Below are 27079 nucleotides of genomic sequence, written 5' to 3'. Positions count from 1 at the left end.
ACCATAACTTTCTCTCTCTGAACCCCAACCAAATTTAAAAAAAAAAGACACTTTTTTTTTTTTACTTGAGTGTTCACACATACCAGTTGTAGGGTTTTAATCTTTACTCCCTCTTTTCTCTAAGAAATTATCAAAGAAGATAAATCCAAACCCTAAAAATCAGAACTTGGAAAAAAACCCTAAAAAGTTCACTTGTTTCTCATCATCATTATCTTCAGCAAACCCTAGCCAGTGGGGTTTTCTGAGCTGAATTTTCTGTTGCATATACTAAAACCCATGAACGAAATTGCACATTTTTACCTGGTTTGAGCTCTCAATTTGTATTTAGAAATTGACCCATTTCTGCTGAATCCAACACAATGTTGTTGCCCATCAAGCCAACTTCAATCAAGTAGGTAAAAGCCCTCTTGTTGTTGTAGCTTTACATTACATCTCTCTTACTGGGTTTCAGCTGTTAGTTCCATTAAGCTTGTTTTTTTTGGAAAATTCTGATGCCTTCTGTGTTGGGATGCCTTGTATTAGGGCTTTGATTGTGTTCCATATCGCTGCCTTCACATTATTGTTCTTTCTATACGGGTTTGAGTTGTTAGAAAATATGTTTAATTTAGTAGATTCTTCTACTATCTCTTTTGGAATGTCATGTATGGTGGTTTTGGTCCTGTTGAATTTCATTGCCGTCACATTACCATCTTTATCTGGGTTTCAATTTTGGTGTTAAAGTTTGAAGCTTTATGTTTGTTGTGGTAGATTGTGGATTTAAATTATGTGTTTTACTGTAAGCTTATGTTTTGTTTAACTGTTGCGTGTGGTGTGCCTAGGTGAGAGAGGGAGGCCATGGAAGGGGATGAACGAGGGATAGTGTTGGCCTGTGCAATTTCAGGAAGCCTTTTTGCAGTTTTGGGTTTGGCGTCATTTTCGATTCTCTGGGCTGTGAATTGGCGGCCTTGGCGACTTTATAGGTAACTTCTTTTGCAATTTTGTTAAGCTTTTAATATTGGCAACTATATTTGTTAAAATTTGATTAGATTGTAATTGGCATTTAATTTCATTGTATAAGGGCATCATAATGCTAATTCTCTGGGTTGTCTCTTGGCTTTAACTTTATAATAAGTTTAATTGTGCAATTAATGGAAAATAAAGTATGAAGCTGGAACCTGTCATCTGAATTCCTAGTTCTCTTCCCAAAAATGTTTGTAAAACAACAGCATTGCAATAGGAACAGATTTTATGATTGTAGTAAATATAAGTTTGGGCTCTTTACTGACTTGAAAAACTGTGAAAATTGTGATTTTCATTCTGTGGGTAGTGTTGAAATATATTGGGCCTATAAGTGTGGAGATCGAAACTTATATTACACAAAATTAATTGGTTTATATTAAAGTTCAATCCACCACACTTATATACCACTCACTTTACTCACTTTTAGATATGGGACTTCTTTGTTTTAGTTCCCTCAAGTGCAACCACCATAGGCTGTTAGACTCGTTGTTTGGCTAAGTTTATTTGAACAGATGCGTTGTCATTTGTATTCAGAAACACTTTAGGTTGTTAGGTCCGCCGTCTAACTAGTGTTATGATATCATGTCGAAATATATTGGACCTATAAGTGTGAAGATCGAAACTCATATTACATAAAACCAATTGACTTGTGTTAAAGTCTAATCTGCCACACTTATATATGATTAACTTTACTCACTTTTAGATGTGAGACTGTATTCTTTTAGTATCCAATAAGTAGGACGACTTCATGAACTGGTTTTTGGGTCATAATTTTGTTGACGGTAGAATTGTGGGTCATTAATTTGTTCAAATTCAGCTCTCTCTCTCTTTTCTTAGGATGAACCTTTTGCACTAGTCATGTTCTACAGACCTAGCGGTTGAAAAATAATTTGCTTTTGCATTGACTGGGCCTTTTCCCATCTATTCCAACTACATGAGATAGCTTGGTATACCATCATTTCCCTAGTTATTGTTTCTTTTAGTATTTATTTTCATTGTGAAATAGATATTTCTCTTACTGACCACATTCATGCCCTGATTTTTGTTATGGCGAATTGTAGGCTTCTTGTTTTCATTTTGGTTGTTTCACCTTTTTCTTTTTTCAGTTGGATATTTGCTAGAAAATGGCCAAATATATTACAAGGACCTCAGCTGGGCATAGTATGTCGAGTTCTGTCTCTATTGGCATGGATGATTGTTGTATCTCCAGTTGCTGTGCTTATCATGTGGGGATGCTGGTTGATTGTAATACTTGGTCGGGATATAGTTGGTCTGGCTATAATAATGGCTGGTACTGCTCTTTTATTGGCCTTCTATTCAATCATGCTTTGGTGGAGAACTCAGTGGCAAAGCTCAAGTATGTATTGTTTTGACATTTAAGTTAGTGAACGAGTAAAACTCTTATTCTTTGTCTGGAAAACTGGCAGACTTATTTTTGGAAATCCATTTAACGGCTAAATATGTGTTTTACATATAGGCCTGCTCAGAAATCTTTTTAATTGCTGAATATGTATTTTACATGCTTGATGAAAGTGCTCCCATTATTTTCTTTTTGACAAAAATAAAAAGCTTATTTGGAATAGAGACCATAGGACTTTTCGATGTTGATACAATTATAATTAGCCAGGTAGAGTCCATTATGAAATTTGACAAACACTTTGCAAGACTTAGGCATCCATAAGAACTTGGATTGTGCATGAGGACAAGTTTAGTTGACTTAGTTTGAATTTGGAGGTCTGTGTTATAGAGTTATACAGTCTACTATTAATAAGATATGCAGGGGTATTTGCATTTTAGGTTTTGAGATGGCAAAATTGTATCAGGGCTTTATCCTTTATGGAAATCTATTTCTTGCTCATGCCAGGATTTTCTAGAGAAAAAGGAAATGATCAAATTTATATGGCTGAGTACAATGTGGATGTTAAGAAGCATGATTATTTTGCAATTAAGAACCTTTTGAGCTTGTCAAAAAATTTACATCTCAAACTTTTTAACTTGATGAGAAGAAGGGGAACCGTATAAACAGACTTGGTAAAGTGGACATTAATAGAATAATATCAGAATATATGAGGGCTATTTGTGAAAGGACTAACTGAATAAAAAGTAATAAAAGATACTGGAAGGCCTTATAATTTTAACAGTAAAGCCTTACTATTTCTACCATAAAGCCTTTCAATTTTTACAATAATAGTAATAAAAGATGCTAGAAGGTCTTACAGTTTTTACAACTGAATCAGGATTTTAACAATAAAGCTGATTTTTACTGTACAACCCTCATTTGTTGTAGCTGTTTTGTTATATCATCTTAAAGAAGTTTGGTACATGCTTTTGAGAGAAAAAAATATAGGAGCTACAGAGAGGGGTTAGGATTGAATTTTTAGACTGTATTTTAATCATGCATTCTTTTTCTGTTATTCTTATATCACTTCTTTCATTCTCTGCCTAGGGGCTGTTGCTTTGCTGCTTCTTCTAGCTGTTGCCCTACTCTGTGCATATGAGCTTTGTGCTGTATATGTTACAGCTGGTTCAAATGCATCTGAACGATATTCGCCTTCTGGTTTCTTTTTTGGTGTATCTGCAATTGCATTAGCAATCAACATGCTCTTTATTTGTAGAATGGTCTTTAATGGTAAGCATCTTGATGGTTTTATATAGAGATGTGATTGCATTTTATTAATATTTCAAAACTGAAGAGGCATTAATCTTTAGGATGATATTGATTCCAATTACTGCCATCCTGACATAATTTTTCTTCTTTCTTTAAAATTTTAAATCATTAATTGTTGCAGGGAATGGCTTAGATGTAGATGAGTATGTGCGGAGGGCTTATAAATTTGCTTATCCTGATGGTATAGAGATGGGTCCTCTGGCTTGTTTACCAGAACCACCTGATCCCAATGAGTTGTATCCTCGACAATCGAGTAGGTAAGAAATTTTTTGTTTTAACTTGAAATTCAGGTATCATGTTTTGCAGTTATTGCTGGATCTCTATGGTCATGCTGGTAATCACCAAGTTTGGCATATTGCTTTTGCTTTGTTAGTGTAATTTGTTCCATATCTGGCTTTATGCCATATTTTATAACAAGTCCTGTTTAATAATACATAATCTAAATTAAACATAAATTAATATCTTTAACTGGTCAATAGGATGCTTTTTGTTTCATGCCCTCTTGGAAATATCCTTTGCTAATATACGTTATGTTTTTTTTAAAATGCTTAAACTGACTATGTGTATCAAATTACAAGTGTTTAGGAATCCAAAACTTTAGCTTGTTAAATTTGTTACTTGAACATTAATTGTTAATCCTTTCTTCCTCTAGGAAATGAGAGTTTAGAAATCTCAATTTTTTTTATTAAGTTTCAAATGTGTATAAGCACAGTTGACAATCATGGCATACATTTAAATGTGCTTGATTATTATGCTTCTTGAGATTTTTTTTCTGTTGTCATTGTGGTTTTCTGATTTTGCTTTCATATTTTAGGGCTTCACATCTTGGACTTCTCTACTTTGGCTCGCTTGTTGTTCTTTTGGTCTACTCTATCTTATATGGTCTGACAGCAAAAGACGCCCGCTGGCTTGGAGCAATTACATCAGCTGCTGTCATCATTCTTGGTATGATGTTGACTTGCATGTTTATTACATTTGGTCTTTTACATTGTTGTCAACAAATACATATTCTTTTGGTGTTAATTTAATTTGAATGGATTTATTGTGTTGTAGATTGGAACATGGGGGCATGCTTGTATGGATTTCAGCTTCTGCAAAATCGTGTTGCTGCTCTTTTTGTCGTTGGAACATCTCGGGTTTTCCTCATTTGCTTTGGGGTGCATTATTGGTTTGTTCTTGACTTTTGAAGTCTCAAATATTACTTGTTGTACTATTATATTTTGTCATCATTGTATCATCAAATTTGTTCCTATATGTTCTTTGCTTTAGGTACTTGGGGCACTGTATCAGTTATGCAGTTGTAGCCTCATTCCTATTAGGTGCTGCAGTTTCTCGTCATTTGTCAGTTACAAACCCTTTAGCTGCTAGGAGAGATGCGTTAAAGAGTACAGTGATCCGTCTAAGGGAGGGATTTCGCAGAAAAGAACAAAACAGTTCATCCAGCTCTTCTGAAGGTTGTGGCTCAAGTATGAAGCGTAGTAGTAGTGCTGAAGCAGGTCATCTTGGTAATATTATTGAAGCTAGTGGCCAGAACACAGCACAATGTATGGTTGATGCTCCTAATTGGAATAATGGTCTTTTTTGTCGAAATGCCAGTTCTCATGAGGGTATTCACAGTGATAAGAGCATGGATAGTGGACGGCCAAGTTTAGCATTACGTAGCAGTTCTTGTCGTTCAGTTGTCCAAGAGCATGAAGCAGGGACTTCCTTTGCTGATAAAAATTATGATCAAAACAACTCCCTGGTTGTTTGCTCAAGTAGTGGTCTTGATAGTCAGGGCTGTGAGTCAAGCATGTCAACTTCAGCAAATCAACAAATGTTAGATTTAAATTTAGCCCTTGCGTTACAGGAAAGGTTGAATGACCCTAGGATTACATCTCTGTTGAAGAGGAGGGCAAGACTAGGAGATCTAGAATTGACTAGTTTATTGCAGGATAAGGGATTGGATCCAAATTTTGCCATGATGTTAAAGGAGAAAAGCTTGGATCCTACTATATTGGCATTACTGCAGAGAAGTAGTTTGGATGCAGACAGAGATCATTGTGACAATACTGATGTCACAATCATCGACTCAACCAGTGTTGATAATGTTATGCCTAATCAAATTTCTCTTTCAGAAGAGCTAAGGCTTCATGGGCTTGAAAAGTGGCTTCAAATGTCGAGGTTTTTTTTGCATCATGTAGCAGGCACTCCAGAGCGAGCATGGGTTCTCTTTAGTTTTGTTTTTATTCTTGAAACAATAAGTGTAGCTATTGTTCGTCCAAGGACTATTAGAATTATAAATGCTACACACCAACAAGTGAGTGGGGGGTTCTTTCTTGGGAATTATGTTCAGTCTATCTTCTCCTGTCCTGATAGATTTTGTAAAATTATCAGTTAAATTATGTTATAAAAGCTTCAGATTAGTTTAATTCAAGGTTGTTTAGCATTTTTTTGTGTGTGCTAATATAGAGATTGGTTATCATATTTTTGTAGTTTGAATTTGGCTTTGCGGTGCTGCTTTTATCTCCTGTTGTCTGTTCAATCATGGCTTTTCTCCGCTCCCTTCAAGCTGAAGATATGGCCATGACATCAAAACCTCGCAAGGTATACTTTCAGCTATTTAGCTGTATTTTTTTTTTTTTTTTGGATTTTAACTAAAAGTGTCTTACTTTGGTGAAATATTCTTTTGGAATTTTTTTTATTGAATTAATTATTGATAGCACCTTTATTTTGTATTTTCTTTGCTTTGATTATTTATATAATAAAATTCATTTGAGAAAAGTTGTGGTCATATTACTAGTTTCAGTTTTACTGCCTGCAATATTGTAGTCCCCTAAGATGGGTTAAAATTGTATTTATTTTCTTATGAAAATATGCCTAATTATAGTTTTTGCATTCTTCCTTAAACGGCATGGCTATCTGACATGGTTGGATTGACCTTAGAAAGATTGGTATGGGTATTACTGCATTAGTGAAATCTGGTCAGTCTATGGTACATTGCAGTTCTCCATCTTTGGATCAGTGTTTTCTGTTTTCATATGTCTATTTTTCATGCTCATATTTAGTTAGTTTTAACTTTAATGGAAAAAAGAAAAAATAATATTTTCAGTTATTGTATAATATTAAATTTCTAACGGTATTGTTTGTTCCCTTGCTTCTGTATAATTTGTCTATGTTCTTCAGTATGGATTTATTGCCTGGCTGCTGAGTACTGGTGTTGGATTGTTGCTTTCCTTCTTGAGGTATGCTTCAATATATTATTCTATGTTTTATTTTCGTGAAATCTCTTTGTGGATCAACTATTTTTATGCTCTGCGGCCTTTGAGGTTCAATAAAAATTGACATTGCTTCAAACTTTGGCTTGTATGAGACTTGTCTAATTATAGACAATCATTTTAAATTTCTATAAGATTAATCTTCCTTGATTATTATATTTTTTGTAATAAAATATAATAATATACTATTTGAGTCTTTTTGTTAGTCAAACATCATAAGGAATGATAATATGCAAATCTTATTTGTGCAAATTACTTCAATGAAGAAATAAAAGACATTCATTCATCATATTGGTTCAAGGACTTGGTTTACTGAAATAATGTATTTGCATGTTATCAACATTGTGTTTCTGGTGTCCCATGCTCATGTCATTGGCTGTGGTTATCATGAAGTCTAAAGTAAATTCTATTAAGTTTCAGTTTTGTGATTATAGTGCTGTCATAATGATGCTCTTTGTCTATGTTGGATTTGATAATTGAACAGCTTATCATGCCATCCTTGTAGCCTGATACTCTGTTTTAGTTTTTCAAAAACTTCTATGTATAGAGATTGAAATAGTGATTCATATTCCTCTTGATATATATACGATATTAGGAATTCTACAGCCATAGTTTTATCAGTATGTTCATCAATAGCTTCTTAATTCTTTCTTTGCTCACATTGTATTATATTTGTGAATCATATTTGATTAATCATTTGCTATTTGATGTTTGAGTGTGATATGGAAGTACCATAAACTCATTTACCATATATGCATTAATGTCTTTTTTTTTTTTTTTTTGCTGCAGTAAATCATCAGTACTTCTAGGACTTTCCTTGACTGTTCCACTCATGGTGGCTTGCCTTTCTGTTGCAATTCCAATATGGATACGTAATGGTTATCAATTTTGGGTTTCACAAGTAGAATCTGCAATGACTCCTGCGGGAAATGATCGGCCTCCTGGGAGAAAGGAGGTTTGTTTATCATCACTTCTCACTTTTGTTCCACATGTGTAGTATAGGGGAAATGAGCATGATATTATTTCATTTTATACTGTTATCCTTTGATTAGTGGACTTTGGTCACAATCTGGTAATTTTGTGGCTTTAACCACTGTTTGAAAACTATGTTCTGGACTGTTCTGTGTTTAGGTTTATATTTTTCCATTTTAGGGATTTAGGAATTTGATACAATGTGCTATTGGAGATGCTCCTTCTTCAGTTATTTTATAGCCCTGGATAAGGCAGGATATAGAAATGATCAGGTAGCCACCTGAATTAGGTGTAGCTGAAAGAATTCTGTCAATTAATGAAAAGCATATAATACCTGAACATGTTTATGTCTAATTTATAACTAGTTTCATCCTTGTTACATTATGCTTGTAGTTGACCTTTTGATGGGCTTATGAACTATAGATACAAACCACATATGAAATCTTCTATTTAGATGGGCTTCTGAAGTTCAGATACAAACTATAATGAAATCTTCTATTTGCTCCTTTTGTAAAGAGAAAAAAAGGGAAAACCATAAATGAGACATGAGAAAACCTTTTCTGAACAATAGATATGTTCATAGTCTTTGTTAGGACCCTCAACCTATGAGTACCCATGTTGGGTGTCATGGCAACAGTAATTAGTTTGGCTGGAATATACTCACCCAGGCTGGGTTGGGTAAACTGTCGTAGTTGACACTGAAACAACAAGAACTATGCTGTAGGCCTTAATCTAACTTAAATCTCATTGCTTTCCATTTCTCTACTCTGTTAAAAGTTTGTCATTGATGATGTTAAAATCTTGATGTGTTATTTATGTAAAATGTGGCATGAAATATGAATGGTTTGGATGTGTAGAGTCCAACAATATGTTATTATTACAAACGTAGTTTTTCTTTTTTATTTATTATTACAAACTTAGTTTTTCTTTTTTACAATTTCTTTCCTCTTATTAATGGAAACTATATGTGCAATATGAAGTTTTGAATTACATCTTGTTGTCTCTGACAGGCTGTGGTTCTTGTTGTTTGTATAACTTTATTTGCTGGATCTGTATTAGCTCTGGGTGCAATAGTATCTGCAAAGCCATTGGAAGATTTGAACTACAAGGGATGGACTGGTGACTCTCATAGTTTTACCTCTCCTTATGCATCATCTGTGTACCTTGGTTGGGTTATGGCATCAGTGATTGCTTTATTAGTCACTGGTGTACTGCCAATTGTTTCATGGTTTGCCACATATCGGTTCTCTTTATCTTCTGCTATATGTGTTGGGATATTTGCAGGTAACTTTTCTTTGTTTGTTCTTGTATTGATTTGTGACTCATAAATTAGCACTTCTTTCCACTTGAGGCTTCCCTTGATCTGGTTATGTAAGTATGATAATTCAATCATATTCTTGGTATTACTGTTGTGGTAGCTATCCTAGTGGCATTTTGTGGTGCATCCTACTTGGAAGTTGTCAAATCAAGGGATGACCAAGTCCCAACAAAGTGTGATTTTCTTGCTTCCTTACTTCCTCTGGTGTGCATTCCAGCGTTGCTATCACTTTGCTCTGGATTGCTCAAATGGTTTGTAAATTTCTTTCAATCTTAAGTTAGAAACTCAAAATTATTCAAGATAAGCAATTTCTTAGATTTTGGTGCTTCACATCATAGAATTTTTTTTACCTCTTTTAATTTTCTGTTATATCATTTACAGGAAAGATGATGGTTGGAGGCTTTCTCGAGGTGTATATATATTTGTTACCATTGGTCTTCTTCTTCTGCTTGGTGCAATATCAGCTGTTATTGTTGTAATTAATCCTTGGATGGTAAGAGATGCAGATTCTTGGATGTTTGACTTTGTTAGCCTTTAGCTGTAGTTAACCTATATAACTCGGTTTCTTTATCTTCACATTCATGACAGGTAGGGGTAGCATTTCTCTTACTTCTGCTCCTGATTGTGTTAGCCATTGGTGTCATCCATCATTGGGCTTCAAACAATTTTTATTTGACCCGGACCCAGATGTTCTTTGTTTGTTTCTTTGCTTTTCTTTTGGGTTTGGCTGCATTTCTTGTTGGATGGTTTGATGGTAATAAAAAAGTTCATTTAAAACCTGTGTTGCTTGCTTAGCTTTCTTTTCTTGAACATACCTTCATAGTTACCTTTGCTTTTCAGATAAGCCTTTTGTTGGAGCATCTGTTGGTTATTTTTCATTTCTGTTTCTTCTTGCTGGAAGAGCATTGACTGTGAGTGTAGCCTTTCTATTCTTAACTGTGTTTTGGGTATGATTATTTATATCTAATTCTTCTTTCTCTCTCCTCCTTTATTTTATCTTACAAAAAGTGCAAATATTTTTAGGTGCTTCTTTCACCTCCAATTGTAGTTTATTCTCCACGAGTGCTGCCTGTATATGTTTATGATGCTCATGCTGATAGTGGAAAGAATGTCAGGTTTGTTCTACTATGGTGTCCTATTTCACTGGCCACTGGCTCCTCTTCTACTTCCACTATCAATGTAATTCATACAATAAGTATATTTATTCATATGTAATGTATGTGACAACATGTCTCTGGCAGTGTTGCATTTCTTGTGCTTTATGGGGTTGCTCTAGCAATTGAGGGCTGGGGTGTTGTTGCTAGTTTGAAAATTTACCCACCATTTGCTGGGGCTGCTGTATCTGCAATTGCTCTTGTTGTAGCTTTTGGATTTGCCGTCTCTCGTCCATGTCTAACTCTTGAGGTTTGTATGCTGGTTGTATCTGATTTGTCTATGCTCAAATTTCTTCCACTTTGGTACTGTATGTTTCTCTTTCCCTGTATAAGTTGTTTTTGTTTACATATATTGTAATCCTCAGACGATGGAAGATGCTGTTAATTTTCTCAGCAAGGATACTGTTGTTCAAGCAATTTCTCGATCTGCAACTAAGGTGTGCTTACTATTCTTAAACTCATTAAAAGCTTTTTATCAGTATAATGTGAATTCTCCATTGTCATAAATCAGTCACCCATAATGTTGCCACAAAAAATTTGTTGTCATACAAACCAAGTTAGCTGAAATTTCTATCCAGGCAAATGTTGGATCCAGTGATTGCTGTATATAATCTGAATTTATTTTTTTGTAATGCAGACAAGAAATGCTTTGTCTGGAACTTATTCAGCTCCTCAGAGGTCTGCTAGTTCAACAGCTCTGTTGGTTGGAGACCCTAGTGCTACACGTGATAAGCAAGGAAACTTAATGCTTCCTAGAGATGATGTCATGAAATTGAGAGATCGTCTGAGAAATGAGGAATTAGTTGCTGGCTCATTCTTTTGCAGAATGAGATATGGGCGTTTTCGCTGTGAATTGACCAGTGATTATGATCACAGAAGAGAAATGTGTACTCATGCAAGAATTCTGGCTTTGGAAGAGGCAATTGATACTGAATGGGTATACATGTGGGATAAATTTGGGGGTTATTTACTTCTTTTGCTCGGTTTGACTGCTAAGGCCGAACAAGTACAGGTTAGTGAGATTCTTGATGCTTTTTCTGTATGAAGTTATTTTTTTTCTTGTGAGTAATGATAGGTATCCTTCTGTGGTAGGATGAGGTACGGTTGAGACTCTTTCTTGATAGCATAGGATTTTCAGACCTAAGTGCTAAGAAAATTAAGAAGTGGATGCCAGAGGATCGTAGGCAGTTTGAAATTATCCAGGAGAGGTAATGGTATTCATTTTAACACTACATATAAGTCATGAACCTTTTAACTGTTTTTCTAAGTATTTTGGTAAATTTTGTAGTTACATAAGAGAAAAGGAAATGGAAGAGGAAATCTTAATGCAAAGACGTGAAGAGGAAGGGAGAGGTAAAGAAAGAAGGAAGGCTCTCCTTGAGAGGGAAGAACGCAAATGGAAGGAGATTGAAGCTTCTCTCATTTCATCGATTCCTAATGCTGGAAGTAGGGAGGCAGCAGCCATGGCAGCTGCAGTGCGGGCAGTAGGAGGTGATTCTGTTCTTGAGGACTCATTCGCACGAGAGAGGGTTTCAAACATTGCACATAGGATACGCACTGCTCAGCTAGCTCGGCGAGCACTGCAGGTATTTTTATTTCTCAAGTGGTTAAGTTTTGTCAAACATGTTAAGATTGTTTCTTATTTTAAAAAAAAAAAGAGAAGAGAGAAAAGTTTGTGAAAGCATAGTTGCAATTGCAGCAGCAAAAGTAAATATAGCCTTAAATTAATAGTATTAGTAAGATTAATATATATATATATATATATATATATATATATATATATATATATATATATATTTACATTGCCATAAGCGAAAAATTGCTTGAGAAATCCATTAATCAATGCAAATATTTATTTTAAGTTGCATTTTCCATGTTTGTCTTGTAAGCTTTATATCTAAGCATCCATATTTCTTGCTAGACGGAAATAATTTATCAACCCCATCTTGTCCTAATAAAAATGAAGCATTTTCTGCACTCATGTTTATCCTGTATAAAAAAAAATGTTTTTCTGCCTTTATTCTGGCCTGTTCTGGATGGAGTTGAATATATCTCTATCAAAATGTCATGTGAGATGAGTTCTTTTCAGTCTAAGTTACTAACTCTTGGATTGTTGACAGACTGGAATTACTGGTGCTATTTGTGTTCTTGATGATGAACCAACTACAAGTGGCAGACACTGTGGGCAGATTGACCAAAGCATTTGTCAAAGTAAGAGGGTTAGCTTTTCCATTGCAGTGATGATCCAACCCGAGTCTGGTCCGGTTTGTCTTCTAGGCACCGAGTCTCAGAAGAAAATCTGCTGGGAAATTCTGGTGGCTGGTTCTGAGCAAGGTATTGAGGCTGGACAGGTTGGGCTTAGATTGATTATGAAAGGTGATAGACAAACTATTGCAAAGGATTGGAGTATTAGTGCAACAAGTATTGCAGATGGCAGGTCAGGCCTTTTTCTTTCTGGAGCAGTATTTATTGGCAGTTTTCACATCTAAATGCATTGTTTTGGCCTTTATTATGCCCTCTGTGTTTGTGCATTCCTCGTAATTGATGTAGTATTTAAATCTAAAAATGGTGTATTGATAGGAGAGTGTTTATAGCTCCGTGTTTTCAATTAAAGTTCTGTATTTGTCTGTATGGCTTTTATTTCTCATTGTGGTTTCACAATTATTTATTTCAGGTGGCATATTGTGACAATGACAATTGACGCTGATTTAGGTGAGGCAACTTGCTATTTGGATGGTGTTTATGATGGCTATCAGACTGGGTTGGCATTGTCTGTGGGCAACAGCATTTGGGATTTAGGGACTGAAGTGTATGTTGGTGTTAGACCACCTACTGAAATGGATCTATTTGGGAGGTCAGATAGTGAAGGAGCTGAGTCTAAGATGCATATAATGGATGTTTTCCTATGGGGAAGGTGCTTAGCTGAAGATGAGGTGGCTACACTTTATACTGCTATATGCTCAGCGGAGTTCAGCATGGATGAATACCCTGAAGATAATTGGCAATGGGCTGATTCACCACCAAGGGTATATTCCTAGAGCTTGAATACCCTTTTTTGTTTTTAGGAATTTCTGGAGGAACAAAATTTATTACTCAATTTTAACCTTTTCACTGATTGTTGCTTATTTTTCATCCAGGTTGATGAGTGGGATAGTGATCCTGCAGATGTAGATCTATATGATAGGGATGACATAGATTGGGATGGGCAATATTCAAGTGGGAGGAAAAGAAGGGCAGATCGTGATGGCATGGTAATCCATGTGGATTCCTTTGCTAGGAAGCTCAGGAAGCCTCGAATGGAAACACAAGAAGAAATTTATCAAAGGATGCTTTCAGTTGAATTGGCTGTCAAAGAAGCCCTTGTTGCCAGAGGTGAAAGCCAATTTACTGATCAGGAGTTTCCTCCAAATGATCTGTCATTATTTGTGGATCCAGATAATCCCACTCCTAAGTTGCAGGTGGGCCTTCTTGACTTATAAATAGTTGTTAGTGTTATTTTTTTGGGTTGAGCTAACCTAATATTGAATTTATAACCTAGGTTGTTGCTGAGTGGATGAGGCCTTCTGAAATTGTGAAAGAGAGCCCTTTAGATTGTCGTCCGTGCTTGTTTTCTGGAGCTGTTAACCCCTCTGATGTTTGTCAGGTTGAATCTTATTAGCAGAATGATTTGTAATATTTGGTCTTGTGCATGGTTTTATATATTAATTTTCTTAACATTAATTTCTCAATCAATAGGGTCGATTGGGGGATTGTTGGTTTTTGAGTGCTGTTGCTGTTCTAACAGAGGTCTCACAAATATCAGAAGTGATTATTACTCCAGAGTACAATGAGGAAGGAATCTACACTGTCCGCTTCTGTATTCAGGTAATGAGCTCATAATATCTTTCATCACTCTTGTCAACACCTAACGCTCAATAAATTTCGATGATTCTTTTCTTACATACCCATAAATTAAAAGGATATACTTATTTTATATGCTATGTTAGATAACCTTGTTTTGGTTTGTATCCTGGAAGCCTGGAGCTGTGGTTTTCCTCTTAATATTGGTTGTCTTGGTAATGTATTAATTAGCTTGTCAGTAATAGCTTGCTCTTATTTCTTATTCTAATATCTCTATAGGGTGAGTGGGTCCCTGTTGTTGTTGATGATTGGATTCCTTGTGAATCACCGGGTAAACCAGCATTTGCTACCAGCAAGAAGGGTAATGAACTTTGGGTCTCTATATTGGAGAAGGCGTATGCCAAACTGCATGGCTCGTATGAGGCACTGGAAGGAGGTCTTGTTCAGGATGCTCTTGTGGACCTTACTGGGGGTGCTGGTGAGGAGATTGACATGAGGAGTGCCCAGGCCCAGATTGATCTTGCAAGTGGTAGGTTATGGTCTCAATTGTTGCGGTGTAAACAAGAAGGATTCCTACTTGGTGCTGGGAGTCCATCAGGTTCTGATGTGCACATTTCTTCCAGCGGCATTGTGCAAGGACATGCCTACTCAATATTGCAGGTATGCCAAAATTTTATGCGGTCCAACTGTATATATAACACGCCAGTTTTAGAAAATTGGCTGAGTCTAACAAACTCACTCATCATTCAGGTAAGAGAGGTTGACAGCCACAAGCTTGTCCAAATTCGAAACCCATGGGCTAATGAAGTTGAGTGGAATGGACCTTGGTCCGACTCATCTCCTGAGTGGACTGATAGGATGAAGCACAAGCTGAAGCATGTTCCACAGGTACTTAGCTTTTGTAAAAGTGGTCTCCAGCAATTTGTTCCTTTGATCCCTACACTCTTTGGGGATTTCTAGTTGAGTTGATTTCTATTTATAAATCTTTAATTAGACATGAAAAGTTTTATCTTAGGGACACAGTATTATTATTAATTATTTTTTCTTGGTAAGATCTCGTTTGCATGTTCCTGATCTTTTTACTATTGAACAGTCAAAAGATGGTATATTCTGGATGTCATGGCAAGACTTTCAGATTCACTTTAGATCAATTTATGTTTGTCGTGTCTACCCCCCGGAGATGCGTTATTCTGTGCATGGTCAGTGGCGAGGTTATAGTGCTGGCGGCTGTCAAGATTATGCTTCATGGAATCAAAATCCACAGTTCCGACTCAGGGCCACCGGTTCAGATGCATCATATCCAATCCATGTATTCATTACGTTAACTCAGGTTTACTGTGGATCTTCAGACAGAAAGAACTATAACACTATTACTTTCCTTTTTACTGTATTTTATGAACTGATTTAAAATATTTGTTTAGGGTGTGAGTTTCTCGAGAACCACTGCTGGTTTTAGGAATTATCAATCTAGTCATGATTCAATGATGTTCTATATTGGGATGAGGATACTCAAAACTCGTGGTCGTCGTGCTGCACACAACATCTACCTGCATGAATCAGTTGGAGGGACAGATTATGTCAACTCTCGAGAAATATCTTGTGAGATGGTTCTGGAACCTGATCCGAAGGGTTACACAATAGTGCCTACAACTATACATCCAGGGGAGGAAGCACCTTTTGTTCTTTCTGTTTTCACCAAAGCATCAATAATCCTGGAAGCTTTATAGTAAATTGGTGGCACTTCAGTCTATTTTTATCCTAGAGGCTTGGGGCAAGTCCGCAAAATTTTAGGTGGTTGGGTTCTCCACGGATGTGCAACATGAGCAGGACTAGTTGAACCACAAATCAATGCACATAATGACTAGGTAAGCTTTTTATATAATGTTCTTCTGATGCCCATCAAGCTTCTGTCGTTTGCTATTTCAAAAATTTAACTACCCATTGCCTGTTAAATATGTTGATGTCTTAATATTTTGAAATAAGAGATACCCAAGTGACTGATTTGTGTTTGCTTGGCTAGGCTGTATGATGTGGTTCTTAGCTCTGCAAGGATGGCATGCCAAGTGGTTAGCAATTCATTAGGACCAGTGTAACTCTCAATGTTGATTAATTCTGCAATGCTCATTGCGTGGAATATATCATTCCTGCATCTGCTGGAATATGTTTTTGTCAACTTGGGGGACCATCACAAAGAAATTCTGATGGATAACTCCTTCGACCTTATTAGTTGGATCATTTGCATCTACTGGCATCAGAAGTGAATCTTGGGTGGTGAAATGTACATTTGTAGGTATTGGAAGGAAATATAGCTGTCTGATCATGTAAATTTCAGTTAAAAAGTAAAGCTGGAAATCAATAGGAAAATAATTTGCTAATATCTAATTCATAGGGAATGCAGAAAAGCATTGTAGCTGGGAAACCAAAAGGACAATATTTTCAGCTGCAGTTTTGAAATGCTTTTAACCTGAACAATTAGTCTTTTGTACAAATGTTCTTTCTTGCAATATAATCCCCATTTGATATTTCCTCCATTTTACATGGTTGTCTTTTGTTCATAGCTTAAAAAACTCTCTTAATCTGAGCAAGAATTAATCCACCAGACTTTCACATATGCAAACAAACAATAACCTGTTAATTAGGGCTTTGAAAGAGTAATGGGGCACCATCATTTATTGACTAAATCACAGTCACCCCTTAAATTTGGTGCAAAAGCTTAATCTCAAAATTTGGGAAACAAATGCAGATAAAGATTATGTCGGTACATGTATAGAAAGAAGGTATATCAAAATCTTTCTGAATAATAAGATTTGTGCCACAGTTATTAATATACAAAAAGATGCTTGCACTTGCTTTAGTTAATTTACTGTTGACAAAAAACCAATCTGTGTTCACGTCCAAGAATCTAACATTTAACCAATTGTTTTAGATAAACTGAACCTAACTAATTTTTGAACTTCTGCATATTCTTTTCATCCAAAAAGACATTATTTGCATCAATGCTGTAATCAAATTCTCTCTTATCATATCAACCCTTTAATTACCATTCATTCATGTTAAAGCTGCACAGGACCTGTGAAATGAAATAAATGCAAAAGCCTACATCCAAAGTAGACAACAGCAGGCAGTCAAGAGAAAGGACAAAGAAGCCTATTTCAAAATGAGTAAAACAAAACAAATACCACATTGACATGTGGGAAAGTAATTTCTATAAAAACAAACATGAGGGGAGCTCTACATAAACAAAACAAATAACTCATTGCCTTTCCTGCCTAACCCAAAAAAAAAAAAAGTCAATATTTACTTCCTCTACATCTATTTTTTTTCCTTTCATTCTGATTCACTTTCCGCACTTCCCATTGCCTTCAATCCACACGGCTTCTGCATCATACACAAATGTTCGTTAGGATGCTGATAGAATACATAGAATATGAAAAACACAAATTTTAATTCAAGGAAAATGAAAAAGACTTGATTTTTCTTGCATTTTCTCAGTAACATAATTTATAGGACAAAGAAGAGTCATAAAGTACCTTTTTTGAAGTTCTCTTCTCCCTCACTTCATACCTTTCCTGACATAGGTCAGATAACCATACACCAGGACTCACCAACTGCTAAAACAATGGCGAACGAAAAAAGTAAACCAACAAACATAAAACAAGATCAATAAGATTATTCTAATATTTGATTTATTCATGTCAATTTACTTGTGGTTACAATTATTTGATAAGAAGACTTACAAGTATGCTTCTTTGAATCAACTTGGCTCTCTTCTTTGGCCTTTGAGAAGGCTTACAACCTTTCATTGTCATGAAATCCTCTTCCTTTTCTTTGCTAGACAATGTGATAAAAAGCTTTGGCCAAACAAGAGTTCTATTATCTTCCTTTAGATGATCCATCATCACTTTTCCACTTTCAACCAATCCCAATGAACCTCGTGTTGTGTAGCATCTATCTTCCCTTCGCGGTGAAGACACACGTGGTTTCCGGTTATTATTAATAGGCAAATCTGAATTCCTGCAGCCAGACAAAAAGAAAAACAAAGCAATATCAGCAAAATTAGTCAACAAAATCTTCAATTGGTTTATGGAGAATCATAGAAAAATAAAAACAAACAAAGCAGGGTTAAACTTTTTAAGGCCAGTCCAATTCTTCAATCTGGAATAGGCTGCTGTATCAAATATCCTTTCTCATTCCTACATTCTCTAGTCATCCAAACAAGCAAAATTCAGGGAAAACGAACATACATTCTTTTTTAATAGATGCTTGCTTAAGTGTGCGGCCCCCAAGTGTTACAAGGTTCAAAGTTTTCTATTTCCTACATTTCCTTGGTAACAAAATACCCTAAAAATCAGAGATAACACATTATCTATTGTCTAAAATCTCTCTAAACAATTTCTTTTGCATGTCATACATTGAAACTTTATCCACAATATGGTGTCATTCCAAATTTTCACATTCTGAGTTCCCACATTTTTCCAGAATTAAAATTAAAGCATTCCCAGTGATTCATCAATCCATCAGAATAGAAAATTGCTTTTAACCATCTAGCAGCAAATAGAACCGAACAAAACTAATAGAAAGACACTGACTTTGTTCACCCTCCCACAATTTTCGACTAGTTTGATCAAAACTAGGATTTAGAGCAGGAAAATTATGGAATTTCATTAAGAATCTAAAGACATGCCTAAGCACTCTATAAATGACTGACCATCAGAATTAATTGATTCTCAAACTTTCACAACAATGTGAAGCCATTGACACTCATTTATCAATGAAATAAAACTTCCATATATAAGTACTTCATCAACTTACTTATTGAGGCGTTTGGGAGATACTTTTTCCAGTGAAACACCTCGAGGGGAGCAAAATTTCTTCTTGGACAAACAGTCAGGATCTGATTTGTTCTTATTATTGATATTGTTGTTGCAGCTATTGTCATTGTTTTCAAAGTTTTTGGATTCTTTTTTCACTTTACAACATCTAAGTCTTTTTCTATTTCCCCATTTTAACACAAAATCTGTTGTTGTCTCTTTTGCTCTTTGGCTGTGGTTCTTCCCTTCCTTCCGCATTTCACCCCCTTTTTCGGGTTTATCTTTTATCTGCAACAGAAAACATACACAACATTTCATCTAAACACTATGTTTCATAAAAACAAAAACATGAAAACAAAATACCCACTGGAAGTTTTATTTTATTTTTTGATAAACAAGGGAGAGAAAGAAAGCGCAAGAAATTGAGAGAAAGTTTGCCAAAACTAAAAAGAATACACCAAGAAAGAAGAAATCCATAAAACAAAAAAACCTATTTGATTTTTTCTAGTTACAATGAAACAAACTTAAGAGAATACACAAACGGAAAAAATAAAAACACTTCGAGAGATTTACCGATTATAGATATTATAGTGTCGTAGAGAATCAAACAAAACTAATTAAGAGAACATAATCCAGCAATACTGACCTCAAGATTGGTGGAGAATACAATAAAAACTACACAAAGAGTCTAAAATTAACCTGCATTTGAAAAATATCTTAAATAAATTGTAGTATGTTTTAATTTTGTAAATGGAAGCTAAAACGATAAAAAGTCAGAAGCTTTCTGTGTTATCTTCACCAAAATTCTTTCTAAGTTTCCTCTGCATCTACTCTGTTTCTGTTGTTGTTGTTTTTTTTTTTAAATTTAGTAATAAGTTTTAAAAATTTGATAAAAAATTTAAAATTTATGATAGTGGTTTGATTTGAAGTGATTGTGACCGTTTGATGATGAACGGAGGGCAGGATGAGTTTCCCTCCAATTGAATGTATCTTTGTTGGTTCAAAGACTAGAGTTTAATTTGGGTTGATTTCTAGGGCACTTGAGTCTTGACTAGGGATGGCAATGGGGAGGGGCGTGGAGGGGATATCAATCCCCGTCCCCGCCCCCGTAGGGGATATCAATCCTCGTCCCCGCCCCGTCCCCGTTACGGGGATAAAAAAGAATCCCCGTCCCCTCTCCGCGAAAAAAAATCTCCTCCCCTCCCCCCGTCCTCGGGGAAAAAATCCCTCCCGTCCTCGCGGGGAAAAATCTCCTCCCCATCCCCGCCCCGTCCCTGTGGGAAAAAAATCCTCTCCCCATCCCCATCCCCGCCTCGTCCTCGCGGGGAAAAATCCCCTTCCTATCCCCGTGGGGAAAAATCCTCTCTCCATCCCTGCCCCGTCTCCGCAGGGAAAAATCCCCTCTCCATACCCGTAAATATAAATTTTAATTCCTTTATGTATTTCAATAAATAAAATAAATCATATTCTCTCAAAATATTACTTGTTACAAGAGCTATAAAATATTCATTGTTATTTTAGTTCAAATACAAAGTTTTCATAAAATCTAACAATATGCAATAATCAATCTCTTCATTAGTAGCTCTTCATGTATGTGATTTAGGGTAATTTTATAATAACATTAAATTTAACATTTTTTATTTACTTTAATTGATTTTATCAAATTTATAATTTGTTTTTTTTTTGTGTGTAAAACTTGGTGGATTGACTAATTAAGTTTTGAAGTTAAAATAGAATTAATTTGGTGCATTTGCATTTTATGATAATGAAATTCTGGATTTTTTTAATATATTAGATTAATAGTTCAGAAATTAATAAAAACTGATCATTGATAATTCAAAAATTAGTAAAATTAAAGTTATAGTTTTAATAAATCATAATGTAAAAATTTCTAGAATTTAATAGTTTAGAAATTATTATATTAGATTTAGGGGGTGGGGTGGGGTGGGGTGGGGCGGGGCAGGGACATATGTATCCCCGTCCTCGATTACGGGGATTTTTTTCATCCCCATCTCCGTCCCTTTCCCCGTTTTTATCGGGGAATCCCCTTCCCGTTAGGGTCGGGGAGGGTCGGGGCTCCTAAAGTCAGGTTCAAATTGCCATCCCTAGTATTGACAGAGGCTTTCTATTTTTTTATTTATTAATTATATTTAAACTTTGAAAATAATATTATTTTATAAATTAAATGGGAAAAAATAATTCATAACACCAATATATATATATATATATATATATATATATATATATATATATATATATATGAACTCCCTTGTTTAATTTAGGGTTAAAGACATCTTTATTATAGATTTTTTTTTTTTACTATTTACTGACATATTCAGTTAATGCATTCAAAATATAACCTAGATTTGGATCATAACAAGATTTTAAGTCATGTATTCTTTGTTACAAACTCAAATATTTGATAATCCTCATTGGTCATTTCTCTTTTGGGTGAGATTTTTTTTTTTTTGATAAGTATGTATTATACAAAAAAAAAAAGCAAATGAGACCTAAAAAAAATTAAAAAATAACCTAATCTTTAACAAAAGGAAAGGCTATCTAAAGACTCAGGTAAGGCCACAAGACACCACACAAAATTAAGGCAAATAAAGAACAAACTCAAAAGAATCATCTCTTGAAGGTCTTTTTAAGCTCCTACAGAGAAAAAATTAAAGAGGCAAATAAAGAACAAACTCAAAAGAATCATCTCTTGAAGGTCTTTTTAAGCTCCTACAGAGAAAAAATTAAAGAGGCAAATAAAGAACAAACTCAAAAGAATCATCTCTTGAAGGTCTTTTTAAGCTCCTACAAAGAAAAAATTCAAGAGACAAATCTTATAAAACCCAAAATACCTATTCACATATAAACAACTAAGATAGGCTTGCTCAAACAAACAGACAAAATCCATCTAATAATTCAAGTGAGTCCGTAACAAGTCATCTTCATTATTTTGGAAATAATTGACCCATAAACTTGAGCTTATGGATTGGTTTTTTCCATCATCTTGTTGTAACTAACACAATAATTTTTCTAGTTGGGATTTTGATTCCTCTTTGGACTTTGTTTCAGTAAGAGATGCATGCATCCCCAGTCATGAGTCATGCGTGAGGGTATGCTTCAAAATCAATTCTTCGGCCTTAATGCAAGCTTGTCTTTGTTGCTGAAATTTAAGGTACCCTGATGCTTTTAAATTAATAAGTTGAGTTTGATGGAGACAATGGACCAAAACTTTATCAGGCAATAGTATTTTCTAGCCATCAATTTGTCCACTCAACTCTTCAAACACATATAAACAAAACCAGTTACCATTTCTCTTTCATTTGCATTTTAAGTTAAAAAATACAGCTGGGAATTCACTGGTTTCAAAGTTAATGCAATATTAGCAGAAAAAGAAAGCACAAATTAATGCAAAAGATATGCCATTTTTTCTATTAGATTGGAGTTTTGCAATTGAAGTTAAAAGATATAGCAGGGGAATTCATTGATTTTCATTCAAAGTTGAAACAAATCAACAGAGAAAAAGACTAAAATTAAATGCCATTTTTCAGTCAAATTTGTGCTAATTTTTTTTTTTTTTTCAAAGGAAGATAAGATAAGGTCAATACTTGTATGACTCTTAGAGAGAAAGAAATGAGCTGATAATGATACACATACTTGCCTTTTTTCCTTCAAAGAAAGTCATCATATTTATGTTAAATCAGGATTTGATTAATGCATTAATAAGGTTTCCTTTATGAAGCAAAGCAAAGCTTCTAAAGTTTGGTGTTTTGTCACTTTCAATGTATTAACCAAATGTAAACGGCTAACTGACATGTTTGTTTCAAAATTCAAATGCTTTTGAGAGGCAGGCTTCTCCAAAACCCCACTTCATTTTTCACTCCAAAAGATTTAATTTCAATTAAATTAAATTAATCTAATCTTGCTTGTTATGTTAATCCTTTGCCTAACCATCCTGACTTGATTAATTTGTGACAAGAAACTTCTCACAAGTTGCATCAAAAGAGACTCAGAAGTTTTTATAATTTAAATTTGCAAAGAAAAAAGAACCACCCCATTGCCAATAATTCTAAGTTGGACATATAAAAAATAATACTTAACTAAAATAATAATATTATTTTTTATTATTTTTAATTAAACATAATAATCATTTATACTTAATTTTATCAAATTTATTAAACATAATAATAATTTATACTTAATAATATTCAAATAATCTATCTTTACAATAATTATTCAATTTTAATAACAAAATATTCTCCATACTAAATGCCCTAAAAGTGAAGAAAAATCCAGCCAAAGCCAACTCATGGCACCCAACTTAGAATGATAGGGAAAAGCAAGAAATTAAGAACTAAATTCAAATCTAAAAAAGTTAAGTGAAATTAATTTAATAAATAAAAAACCAAAACAGTAGTTAAGTTAAGAAGACAGACAGCACAAGCAAGGACCCCACAGCCAGCTGTATGCCAACCAACACTAACCAACATTCCAATCTTCATTATGACCTCCAATCTATTATCAAAGTGCAATTCCTCCTCCCTCACTATTGATTTGATGTTTCATAAATTTAATATAATCAATTCAAATCTCAATTAAGGTTTTCTTATTATTAAAAAGCTATCTCCAACATTTAACTAATTAATACTAAAAGATAAAATTTAGTAATCTAAGTATGATAAAATAAGCTTTTTTTGGTTATTTTGTGCATAATATGTATGAAAATAAACCTTGTATTTAGCATCTTATCTATCAAACTAAAATACTAAGTAGGTGGAAATTGTTATTTTTTGGTACCTGAGGGGGGTACCAGAATTTGATGCCTCAGGGGGAAATTTTAACTCCAAAAACCTCGCACACTCTCTCTGTCCTTTCCTCACTCTTTATATAAAGCCAATCCCACTCCCTGTTCTTTCCACAAAGTTGATTCATTTATTCAGTTTTAAAGAGAAAGTTCGAGTCTTTTTAGCTTTTTAATTGCATCAACTTGAAGCAAGCAATGGAGGCAATGAAAATGAACTTTCTTGTGGTGTTGATGGGAGCTCTGATGATGGTGGCGGCCTTCTCTTCAGTGAAAGCTGCCGATACTCCTGCCCCAAGTCCAACTTCTGATGCAGCTGTCTTTATGCCAAGTTTCATCGCCTCTTTGATGGCGTTGGCATTTGGGTTCTTCTTTTAAGCCATTTTGAGCAAGCTTTTCTTTCTTCAAGGGGGGGAACCATGTAGACTGTCCATTGTTTATGATGTTATTTTGGGGGTGGTTTGTCTCATTTGTTTCTTCTCATTTCTCTTTTGTGCTATTGGGTGGTTGTTGTTGATGAATGAGTGCACAAGAGACTGAGAGAGACACGGAGGAACTTGGGTTGAGATTTTCAATTTTCTTTTCACTATTTATTTCTTTTGAGAGAATTAGTTTTAATGGGTGTGAATGATTGTATTATATATGACTTGATATATGAATGTATGTATCAAATTTGTGTTGTTTAGGCTAATAAGATGAGATTAGAGGTGGATTTGATGATTTTAATCTTCTTCTTCTCTTGTTTGTATTTGTGATTTCTTGTAGTAAATAAATTTCATTTTTTGTATGATTTACATTTTCTCATCTTGAAAAATGTTTCCTTCTTAGACATTAGCTGTAATTTTTGGCAGATTCTAATGGAGGTGTGTGATCATAATTATGATAGTGGTAATAGTAGACAGACAGCATGTGTTGAGATCATGAGAGATTGCATCTTTTTGGGCAAAACCAACAATTCTCAAAAAGTTTTCTTCCTAAATGGAGCTGACTGTGTTGTGTGGTAATATTTTTCTGCCGTAAAATCAAAGGCATTGAGGCAGGCGTGATTTTGCAAAGATTGTCCAAGTTATGTGGTCCAATGGTGACCCATTTGAGGGAATGGGTAGTGGCTTAAATTATTATTTATTATTGGTAAGGATGCAGATGCACCACAATCACATAAGAGAAGTAGAAAGAAGAAGAAGAAGATATTCTGTACAGCATCATCATCATAACAAATTTGCTAGGCATGTGATGTGATGGTGACGACTCACTAGAAGATTGTTGCTCATTTACTCTATCATAAACTACAAACAGTAGTCGGTGGAACCCATTTGTTTTACCTTTATTTGTTTATTTTCTTTGGAGCAATCACAGCTAAAGTTGGTGAGGCTTTTTGCCACCTTCAATTCTGTGATTTCCGTTGATCATACTCCTTTTTTTTTTTTTAAATATAAAATTTAGAAGAAAACAAAAATGGTTGAACCACTTCACTTTAGGTTAGCCCCCAAAATTCTCACCGTGGCAGATAAAGATTCAATGGAAATTTTTGTTATAAAATTTGAGAGTAATATTATATATGCAAATTGTATAAAGTTATTCACATGATATAATATGATAACATTTAATTAGATGATTTTAAATTGAAAAAAATAAACAATTATATTACTCAATTATAAATAGTAATATCAGTTTGGATAGATTTATTTATATAATTTATTTTTTTCAAATTTATTATGATTTTACTAGATTACTGATCACAATCTTCTTCTAAAACTTATAACATATATTTCACTGAACATGAAGCTTTGTAAAAAATAATTACCGATAAAAAGGTATGCTAAAAGTTATAAAATATTAACCTTTTTATAGATCTAGCATTAATATTTTAGACGATATAATTTAATTATTTTATATGTTTAAAAACTTTTATTTAGGCCCTTAAAACCTTTTTCATCATTGAATCTCACCATCGTTGTTGAATGACTAAGTTGTGGGACAAAAACTGGAGAGAGATCAAACTTACATTGTGAAGAGAGATTACAAAATAACATAGTCGATTTTTAAATATAAGTGATATGAAGTTTTATTGATTAGAATAAGTAGTTGGAAATAATGATATCATCGCAATAATGAACTAGAAATGGAGAGATTAGTGTCATGACTGGGTTTGGAAATCGAAGAAGTGTTGGTGATATATCCCTAGAAGTAAGAACGATGCTATAGTCCGGTTGGTTTTAAGGAAGAAGAAGGGTGAAAATGAAAATAAATAAGAACAAAATGAGTATAATCTAAATTTGATATTTGAAGGGTTTTTTAAACTTTTTATTAATTTGAGATTATATAGTAGTTCTGAAAAATTAAATAGTTAGAGATTAATGGGAATTTAACTTTTTAACATGTCAATTTTTTTTTATTAATAGAGTGTAATTTTAAGTGAAAAAGAGTCTTTATGCCATTAAAGTTCAGCCCCTTAGATCATTAGTAATAAAAAATACCACTAATTTTTATTATCTATTAGCTTTTAAAGTCTTTTATTTATTAAGACAATAGTAAGGGTATATTTTATTATCAATAAAAAAAATTACGTATATATATTTTATTATTATTTAATTAATTGATTTTAAATTAAAAGATATATCATTATCCGATTTTTCTAATGGACCACTCTTTCTTTCGCTAAACCTTAGGGACCAAAATTTTAACTCATTATTCTATGGACTGCAGCCACCACACCACATGCTCTAATCAGAGATGTTTCTTCTAGTTTGCTTGTACATGAATAACCAACTCAACAGAAACAGACACGTGCCAATTCACATCATATGCTAAGCACATGCACTGCATCGAATACTAGACCAACAGCAAAGAAAGAGTTGGTTCAAGTAGCCTTTGTCTACACTCCAACACCTGTATGGGCCCCAAGGCCAATGTCATTCATGTTACTATGTTTTCCCATGTCCCAATTTAAATAATTTTTCACTCTACTTTTTCTCCTCTCTCTAATTATTTTCTTCTTCATCATTAGCAGAAAGCTTACTCGGAAATGAACCCCAGTGGGCGACCAACATCATTCATCTTGAAACTAAAGTTCTAACTTGATATAAACTACTAACTTTATTAGACTAATTAAGCAAAGCTGTTCAGAAAATTGAGTACCTGATATTTTATTGGATTCAAGCTCGGATGGACCCTAGCCTTGAAGAATTTTGCAGCAGTGACCTGAATCAGGCTGGCTCTGCCTGCGCTACACACTAAAAAAATATGATTCACATCTTCAGCA

General features: G+C 34.4%; 3 protein-coding genes across 8 annotated transcripts; 2 read left to right on the top strand and 1 right to left on the bottom strand.

Annotated features, from left to right (window-relative positions):
• On the top strand, positions 1-16739 carry LOC123209545 (calpain-type cysteine protease DEK1). Of its 2 annotated transcripts, none has more exons than XM_044627637.1 (32): positions 1-391; positions 819-959; positions 2106-2356; positions 3446-3628; positions 3789-3924; positions 4482-4612; positions 4721-4835; positions 4937-5966; positions 6143-6253; positions 6833-6891; positions 7714-7879; positions 8907-9180; positions 9315-9465; positions 9596-9707; positions 9803-9968; positions 10055-10125; positions 10238-10329; positions 10456-10618; positions 10734-10805; positions 11006-11380; positions 11461-11576; positions 11657-11954; positions 12489-12805; positions 13043-13394; positions 13506-13826; positions 13907-14011; positions 14104-14232; positions 14488-14868; positions 14959-15096; positions 15302-15538; positions 15630-16073; positions 16229-16739. In XM_044627637.1, exons 2-31 carry the CDS (start codon positions 835-837, stop codon positions 15933-15935), a joined length of 6483 nt encoding a protein of 2160 aa, XP_044483572.1. In that variant the 5' UTR covers positions 1-391; positions 819-834; the 3' UTR covers positions 15936-16073; positions 16229-16739. The 2 variants fall into 2 exon arrangements, with proteins under 2 accessions (XP_044483572.1, XP_044483571.1); XM_044627636.1 differs by having other exon boundaries at positions 1-395.
• A 589-nt stretch (positions 16740-17328) lies between these two features.
• Positions 17329-27037, bottom strand: LOC123209665. 5 transcript variants are annotated; one of them, XM_044627793.1, is made up of 6 exons: positions 19819-20060; positions 19666-19718; positions 19021-19307; positions 17946-18222; positions 17739-17819; positions 17329-17586 (listed from the first exon to the last, which is right to left on the bottom strand). In XM_044627793.1, the coding sequence occupies exons 3-6, from the start codon at positions 19275-19277 to the stop codon at positions 17536-17538; spliced, it is 666 nt and encodes a 221-aa protein (XP_044483728.1). In that variant the 5' UTR covers positions 19278-19307; positions 19666-19718; positions 19819-20060; the 3' UTR covers positions 17329-17535. The 5 variants fall into 5 exon arrangements, with proteins under 5 accessions (XP_044483728.1, XP_044483729.1, XP_044483727.1 ...); XM_044627794.1 differs by lacking the exons at positions 19666-19718; positions 19819-20060 and adding an exon at positions 26956-27037; XM_044627792.1 differs by having other exon boundaries at positions 19666-20060.
• On the top strand, positions 23910-24543 carry LOC123209667 (arabinogalactan protein 14-like). The gene has a single exon (XM_044627796.1). The coding sequence runs from the start codon at positions 24016-24018 to the stop codon at positions 24193-24195; it is 180 nt and encodes a 59-aa protein (XP_044483731.1). The 5' UTR covers positions 23910-24015; the 3' UTR covers positions 24196-24543.
• Positions 27038-27079: the final 42 nt, after the last annotated feature.

The sequence above is a fragment of the Mangifera indica genome, chromosome 2 (assembly GCF_011075055.1).
Source record: "Mangifera indica cultivar Alphonso chromosome 2, CATAS_Mindica_2.1, whole genome shotgun sequence".
In the NCBI taxonomy this organism is placed as follows: domain Eukaryota; kingdom Viridiplantae; phylum Streptophyta; class Magnoliopsida; order Sapindales; family Anacardiaceae; genus Mangifera; species Mangifera indica.
This window is presented reverse-complemented; position numbering and strand designations above follow the sequence as displayed.